The following is a 6,550-nucleotide window of genomic DNA, read 5'->3' as shown; positions in this document are numbered from 1 at the left end:
GGATCTCCTGCCTGCCCGAGTGGCTCAGGGCCGGCCTGGGCGGCTCTCCCAGGGCTTGGGTGGCCGCGGGAGCCGGGAGGCCGTGGGGCTGTCGTTTGTGGGTGAGGCGTTGGGGTGCCGCACGCCGGCTGGGGCCTGGCCCCTCTGCACCAGCTGCAGCAGCTCAGCAAAGGAAGGGGGGGCTGGGGCTGGGGGCGCCGAGTCCCCCGTCTGCTCCGTCCTAGCGCTGCCCGGCTCCATCATGGCGCTGCCTGCGGCCGTACCACTGCAGCGGGGGGGAGGAGGGGAGGAAGGGCGCTACCACTGTGTGTGAGAGGGGGAGGCCGGCAGCTCTGGGATGAGAGTGGTGAGGCAATGGCACCCACGGCAGGGGCTGTCCCTGCACCGTGCCCGCCTCCCTCCTGCTGCTTTGCCCCAGGTGCAGCTCGGAGCAGGTGGCAGTAACGGTTGGGAGCTGAGCGACCACTGTGCTGCCGCTGCTGCTGCCATGGAGGTGCCCTGGTTGCTGATGGCCTCTGCTCTGCTCCTGCCCCGTGAGTAGCCAGCGGGAGGGTTGAGGTGGTGGGTGCGGAGTTGGGCTGCTGGTCACCGAGCCCAGGCGTGAAGGCCGGGCCCCACTGCAAGGCCTTAACCTGCATCCTCACAGCCGCCGGGGCCGCCGACCCCCTGCCCACGCTGTCCCCCCCGCTGACCATGGTGGTGTCGGGGCAGCGGCGGCGGCTGGTGGTGTGTGTGGTGAGCGAGCTGCCCGCCAGCTCCGGACACGCTGTGTGGATCTCCGGCGGGAACGGCAGCGCTTTGCAGTCCTTCACCTACGGAGCTTCTCAGGAGGAGGGTGGCACCGTCTGCGCGGTTTCCATCCTCCCTGACGGTGCCCTGGAGCAGGAGCTCCTGGCCTGCCACGTGGGGCCCAACAGCAGCGCTCCGGCCCGCAGCTCCAGCCCCATCGCGGTTGCAGGTACGGACTGGGCCCTGCCTGGGAGCGGGGCTGTGCTGGGTCGGTGTCACCCAGCGCTTTGAAGCAGCCCTCTCCCCTCTGTTCCCCATCCAGCAGGTGAGGAGGCAGCGCTGTGTCCCAGCAGCCCCGCGGGTGAGTGCGACGGCAGGAAACCGCACGGCGGGGTGGGAAAGGGCGGCGGGACGGCGAGCGGAGGGGCTGGCCGGGCTCATCCGGCCGCAGGGCCGCAGCCACACCGCCGTCCCCTGCGTTGCAGAGCCTCGTGCCTGTGCCGCCGCGGCGCTGCTGGTGGCCGTGCGGGTGGTGCTGCTGAAGGCCGCGCTGCTCGACGCCCTGCTCACCGCCCTGCTCCTGCACCGCCACCGCCGGGGAGAGCGTTAGAGGAGCGGAGCCCGCAGCGAGACTGGGAGGCCCAGCCTGGGTGAAGGTGCGGGAGCGGAGCCCGTGGGATGCGGGCCCGGGATCGGTTCGGAGCGCGGCGGGACGGACACAACCCGCAGAGCAGGCGGGGCTTACTCGGCGGGCCGGGCGCCGATTGGCCGGACGGGCCGGGCGCCGATTGGCCGGGAGCGCCACGCGGGCCGCCGGGGTTGGCGGTGGCGGCGCGTTGCCGCGGTGACGGGGGCGGGGCGCGGGCCCGGAAGCGGAGCCATGGCGGCGGAGCGCCCCGCCGCGCTGCTGCTGCTGCTGGTGGCGGCGGTGGGCGGCGACGACTCGGACTGGGTGCGGCTGCCCAGCAAGTGCGAGGGTGAGCGCGGCCGGGAGCGAGGGGAGCGGGGCCGGGAGCGGGACGGGGGCGGAGGAGGCCCGGTCACAGGAGGCCGGGCCTTCCTACGGCTCCCGGAAGCGAAGGGAGCGGAGGCTCCGCCGGGCCGCGCTCGGCCGCGTCTGTGCCGCGCGGTGCCGTGTGACCGCACGGCCGCCGCCTGCCCGGCACGGGACGGAGCCCCGCGGAGCTCCGGGGCAGGAAGGGCCGCGCCTTCGTCCCTCCACGCCTGCGAAGCCCGGAGGTGTAACGTCCTGCCCGCCGTGCCCGTCTCTCCGTTGGCCTGTCTGTTACAGCTGAAATAAAACTGAGTTCCCCCCTTCTCCTCTTCTATTGATTTCTGCTCTCTAAAAGCACCCGCTCGGTCAGTGTGTCACACAGCGCTGCCCACCGTGCCGTGCCGTGCCCTGCAGTACTGATGCAGCCCTGCAGCCCCACACCCTCGTGCCCTGCAGCCGTCCCCATCCCGGGGTGGGAGGCGCAGGGAAGGGATGACGGCGGTGTCCTGTCCCCGTGTGAAGCCATGTGCATGTGGAGCAGAAGCAGGGCTGGCTGCCCCCTGCCCTCCTGGCTGTACCCATGTGGCTGCACTGACACTGAAGCACTATTCAGGCCCTCCTGCTCCGGGAGCCCATCGGTCGGGATGCTGCTGTTTGTGACCAGCGATAGTGTCCGTGTCCGGTTCTTCCTCAGGACCCGCTGACCTGCTGTGCTTTCCCTCCCGCAGTGTGTAAATACGTGGCGTTGGAGTTGAAATCGGCCTTTGAAGAGACCGGCAAGACCAAGGAGGTGATCGACACCAAGTACGGCTTCTTGGATGGGAAGGGCGCTGCCGTCAAGTACACACAGTCGTAAGTGAAAGCAGAAGGGGCTGAGTCCCTCCTGTGGAGCACAGGAACGTGCCAGGTCGCTTCTTCCTGATGCTGGGGGCTGTTGTGGGGTGCAGCACCGAGCTGTTCCCCTCCTTCTGCTCCACGCAGGGACATCCGGCTCATTGAGGTGACGGAGAACATTTGCAAGAGGCTGTTGGACTACAACCTGCACAAGGAGAGGAGCGGCAGCAACAGGTTTGCAAAGGTGGGTTTTCCCTGCGGTCCCTCCGGGTGCTGGAATGCGGTGGGTCCTTCCAGGTGTCAGCTGACAGCAGCAAGGCCTGATCCTCAGGGGGAGGTTCTGTTTCACTGGATGGCTCTGTTCTCCCCAGGGCATGTCAGAGACATTTGAGACCCTGCACAACCTGGTGCACAAAGGCGTCAAGGTGGTGATGGACATTCCGTATGAGCTGTGGAACGAGACCTCTGCTGAGGTGGCGGATCTCAAGAAGCAGGTACCCGCTTGGGGTCAGTGTGCTGCAGCCAGGTGGGCTCAGCTGGGATGGGATGGGATGGGATGGGATGGGATGGGATGGGATGGGATGGGATGGGATGGGATGGGATGGGGATGGGATGGGATGGGGATGGGATGGGATGGGGTGGGGATGGGGTGGGGTGGGATGGGATGGGATGGGGATGGGGATGGGATGGGATTGGGATGGGGATGGGATGGGGATGGGATGGGATGAGATGGGGATGGGATGGGATTTGATGGGATGGGATTTGATGGGATGGGATGGGGATGGGATGGGATGGGGATCGGGATGGGGATGGGGATGGGATGGGGATGGGATGGGGATGGGATGGGGATGGGGATGGGGATGGGGATGGGATGGGGATGGGGATGGGGATGGGATGGGGATGGGGATGGGGATGGGATGGGATGGGATGGGATGGAATGGGATGGGATGGGATGGGATGGGATGGGGATGGGGATGGGATGGGATGGGGATGTGCTCGGGGCTGGCTGCCACGTGCTGGGTGCCAGGCTGTTTTTTCCCCGTCAGTGCGATGTGTTGGTGGAGGAGTACGAAGACGTGATCGAGGACTGGTACCGGCACCACCAGACGGAAGATCTCTCCCAGTTCCTCTGTGCCGACCGCGTGCTGAAAGGGCAGGATGCCAGTAAGTCCTCGGGGCCGCCTGGGGCAGCACACGCCTGTGGGGACACGGGGAACCCAGCAAGGGCACGGGGAGCCCTGCGTGTCCCTCAGGGCCCTCTCTCCTCCTGCCCAGGCTGCTTAGCAGAGAAGTGGACCGGCAAGAAGGGGGACATGGCGAGCACGGGGGAAAAGCCGAGCAAGAAGAAGAGCGGGAAGAAGAAGAAGAAAGTGGGGAAGGAGCAGAGCGAGGGCGCCGAGAGCCTCTCTGCAGAGGAGAGCGGGGTGCAGGAAGCCTCCCCGCTGCCCCACAGCCCCACGGACGAGCTATAGGTGGCGGCTCGCAAGGACTGAGCGTGGAGAAAGGCTCTCCGCCGTGCCACAGCCGTAGCTCCGGGCTCACCGCGGTACGGACTCACAGCGCGCCGGGCCGATTCCTCCCAGCGCCCGCATTGCGGCCGGCCGGGGCCTCTAGCAGCGCCGGGACTGCCAATAAACGCCTTGATCGCGCCGCTGCGCTGCTTGCCGCGCTGCCTGCCCCGCCGGCCGGATCGGCTCCACGAGGCTCCTCCCCGCGGGGGGCGGGGCCAGGGGGTGTGTCGGCGGCCGCGATTGGCCGGCAGAGGGGGGCGGGGCGGGGGCGTCGGGGGCGGGGCGGGGGAAGCGGCGGCGGAGCGGGGTCGGGGCCGCGGCGGAGCGGGGCGGCGGCGGCGGGATGGTGGACAGCGTGTACAGGACGCGCTCGCTGGGGGTGGCGGCGGAGGGGCTGCCGGATCAATATGCGGACGGGAGGGCGGCCAGGGTGTGGCAGCTGTACATCGGGGACACGCGGAGCCGCACGGCCGAGTACCGCAGCTGGCTCCTGGCGCTCCTCCGCCAGCACCGCTGCCGCTCCGTCCTCGACGTGGCCTGCGGCACCGGGTGAGGCCCCGCGTCCCCCCCCCTCCTCCGCCCTCTCCCTTCCCTCCGCCGTCCCGCTGACGGCGCTGTCCCCAGGGTGGACTCCATCATGCTGCTGGAGGAGGGCTTCCAGGTGACCAGCGTGGACGCCAGCGACAAGATGCTCAAATACGCGCTGAAGGAGCGCTGGGAGCGGCGCAAGGAGGAACCGTTCGACCGATGGGGTGCGGGCCCCGGGGGGGTGCGTGGGGCTCGGGAGAGGGACAAGGGAGGTGGCCGGCAGGATGGGGACGGGGAGGGGAGCGGAGGGTCCCTGCCCTCACTGTCCCCGCGTGCCGCAGTCATCGAGGAGGCCAACTGGCTGACGCTGGAGCGGGACCTGGAGAAGCCCGGGGACGGCTTTGACGCTGTCATCTGCCTGGGGAACTCCTTCGCGCACCTGCCCGATTTCAAAGGTGAGGCTCAAAGGCGGGGCTGGGCTGGAGGGCTCGGGGCTGCCGTGCTCCTGTCTGAAGGGAGGCTGAGGACGTGCCCTAACTGATGGCACAGGTAGATCGCGCTGGGTGGCGGCGTGTCTGAGAACGGGCGCCGGTTTGGGGCTCGTGGGGACACGGTGGTGGTGGTAGAGCTGTGTCTGTGTCACCTGTGGCTGGGATGAAGGCACACCCTGACCTGTGCCGTGTGCGGGGCTGTGGGGTCCCCACACATCCCTGGGAGGCTGAGAGCGTGCCCGAGCTCATCACAGGGCTGGGGCTGCGGGTGTCCTGAGCCACAGGCTGGGGGAACCAGGCGGGTTTGTGGATGTGGGGCACGGTCTGTGCCTGGGGACACCGCGCCGTTCTCCGCAGGGGACCAGAGTGACCACAAGCTGGCCCTGAGGAACATCGCCAGCATGGTGCGGCCCGGCGGCGTCCTGGTCATCGACCACCGCAACTACGACCACATCCTGGCCACCGGCTGCGCGCCGCCCGGCAAGAACATCTACTACAAGGTGGGCGGCTGCTATCCCTGCCCCATCCCGCTGCCCTCTGCTGCAACCCCGTTCCCCAGGCTGGGGCCAGGGAGCAACGGGACCCCTAACGTTGTGCTGTTTCCAGAGCGACCTGACCAAGGACATCACCACCTCAGTGCTCCTGGTGAACAACAAGGCCCACATGGTGACCCTGGACTACACCGTGCAGGTCCCCCCGACGGAGGCGGGGGCCTCCCCGGAGCTGAGGTGAGAGGGGCTGCAGGGTCATCCCAGGCAAGGCCGGGCCTCGGTGCTTGCCCAGGCCTCACGGCCATTGCCTCCCTGCAGCAAGTTCCGCCTTTCGTACTACCCGCACCGGCTGGAGGCCTTCACGGCGCTGCTGAAAGGCGCCTTCCAGGGGAAGTGCCAGCACACCGTCCTGGGTGACTTCCAGCCCTACACGCCGGGTCAGGCCCACGTCCCCTGCTACTTCATCCACGTGGTCAAGAAGACTGCCTGAGGGGCTGCGCTGACAGTACTGTGCTAGCAGAGCCACCCCAGTGGCGCTGGGGACAAACAAGGGGCTGGGGACTTCGTGGAGCCCCACCTGGCAGCCAACTGCTGTTAATTAAGAGCGTCTGTGAGAGCAACCGGAGCCCATGGTCCGTGTGTCCATGTGTGGGGTGAGCCGCCTTCAGCCAGGGGGGACTGGGCAGCTCAGGGCCTGGTGGGCACGGCCTCGTCCCAGCCCTCTTTGCTCCCAGCCCATGCCACGGTGCCAGTGGAGAAGCTGCCAGGGCTGTTGCCTGGGTGGTGGGCGCAGCCCCACTGCCTCCAAGCGGGCACTGAACCCCACACAGCGCCATTTGGAGGCCCACCTGGGTGGGGTGGTTACAGACACGCAGCTGGAGCGCTTGGTGCGGCTGCAGTTCACTCCTCGCCCACCCTGCAGAGTAGGGGATCAGATGCAGCTGAGTGCCTTGGCTGCAGCCTGCTCTGCCT

At 68.3% G+C, this 6,550-nt stretch overlaps 3 protein-coding genes across 4 annotated transcripts; all 3 read left to right on the top strand.

Moving 5' to 3' along the window:
- The first annotated feature begins 323 nt into the window (after window positions 1-323).
- PTCRA (pre T cell antigen receptor alpha) lies at window positions 324-1,374 on the top strand. 2 transcript variants are annotated; one of them, XM_072331852.1, is made up of 4 exons: window positions 324-533; window positions 647-958; window positions 1,055-1,090; window positions 1,215-1,374. In XM_072331852.1, the coding sequence occupies exons 1-4, from the start codon at window positions 338-340 to the stop codon at window positions 1,337-1,339; spliced, it is 669 nt and encodes a 222-aa protein (XP_072187953.1). In that variant the 5' UTR covers window positions 324-337; the 3' UTR covers window positions 1,340-1,374. The 2 variants fall into 2 exon arrangements, with proteins under 2 accessions (XP_072187953.1, XP_072187952.1); XM_072331851.1 differs by having other exon boundaries at window positions 1,052-1,090.
- A 184-nt stretch (window positions 1,375-1,558) lies between these two features.
- Window positions 1,559-4,212, top strand: CNPY3 (canopy FGF signaling regulator 3). The gene is made up of 6 exons (XM_072331850.1): window positions 1,559-1,706; window positions 2,452-2,575; window positions 2,705-2,801; window positions 2,929-3,051; window positions 3,604-3,721; window positions 3,833-4,212. The coding sequence occupies exons 1-6, from the start codon at window positions 1,610-1,612 to the stop codon at window positions 4,027-4,029; spliced, it is 756 nt and encodes a 251-aa protein (XP_072187951.1). The 5' UTR covers window positions 1,559-1,609; the 3' UTR covers window positions 4,030-4,212.
- Window positions 4,213-4,356: 144 nt separating this feature from the next.
- GNMT (glycine N-methyltransferase) lies at window positions 4,357-6,196 on the top strand. The gene is made up of 6 exons (XM_072331848.1): window positions 4,357-4,617; window positions 4,693-4,820; window positions 4,938-5,051; window positions 5,445-5,587; window positions 5,694-5,815; window positions 5,897-6,196. The coding sequence occupies exons 1-6, from the start codon at window positions 4,412-4,414 to the stop codon at window positions 6,066-6,068; spliced, it is 885 nt and encodes a 294-aa protein (XP_072187949.1). The 5' UTR covers window positions 4,357-4,411; the 3' UTR covers window positions 6,069-6,196.
- The last annotated feature ends 354 nt before the right edge of the window (window positions 6,197-6,550 follow it).

This window comes from Excalfactoria chinensis, chromosome 3, assembly GCF_039878825.1.
Source record: "Excalfactoria chinensis isolate bCotChi1 chromosome 3, bCotChi1.hap2, whole genome shotgun sequence".
Taxonomy (NCBI): domain Eukaryota; kingdom Metazoa; phylum Chordata; class Aves; order Galliformes; family Phasianidae; genus Excalfactoria; species Excalfactoria chinensis.
Note: the sequence above shows the minus strand (reverse complement) of the source record. Positions and strands in the feature narration are given on the sequence as shown.

What these genes read in the sequence shown, in the direction of transcription:
- CNPY3 (XM_072331850.1), top strand. Translation starts at nt 1,610, where the DNA reads ATGGCGGCGGAGCGCCCCGCCGCGCTGCTGCTGCTGCTGGTGGCGGCG. An exon ending in GCAGCAACAGGTTTGCAAAG is followed by an intron (nt 2,802 to 2,928) that starts GTGGGTTTTCCC and finishes TGTTCTCCCCAG; the next exon opens with GGCATGTCAGAGACATTTGA. An exon ending in GCTGAAAGGGCAGGATGCCA is followed by an intron (nt 3,722 to 3,832) that starts GTAAGTCCTCGG and finishes CCTCCTGCCCAG; the next exon opens with GCTGCTTAGCAGAGAAGTGG.
- GNMT (XM_072331848.1), top strand. Translation starts at nt 4,412, where the DNA reads ATGGTGGACAGCGTGTACAGGACGCGCTCGCTGGGGGTGGCGGCGGAG. An exon ending in GACGTGGCCTGCGGCACCGG is followed by an intron (nt 4,618 to 4,692) that starts GTGAGGCCCCGC and finishes CGCTGTCCCCAG; the next exon opens with GGTGGACTCCATCATGCTGC. An exon ending in GGAACCGTTCGACCGATGGG is followed by an intron (nt 4,821 to 4,937) that starts GTGCGGGCCCCG and finishes CGCGTGCCGCAG; the next exon opens with TCATCGAGGAGGCCAACTGG.
- PTCRA (XM_072331851.1), top strand. Translation starts at nt 338, where the DNA reads ATGAGAGTGGTGAGGCAATGGCACCCACGGCAGGGGCTGTCCCTGCAC. An exon ending in CTCTGCTCTGCTCCTGCCCC is followed by an intron (nt 534 to 646) that starts GTGAGTAGCCAG and finishes GCATCCTCACAG; the next exon opens with CCGCCGGGGCCGCCGACCCC. An exon ending in GTGTCCCAGCAGCCCCGCGG is followed by an intron (nt 1,091 to 1,214) that starts GTGAGTGCGACG and finishes CCTGCGTTGCAG; the next exon opens with AGCCTCGTGCCTGTGCCGCC.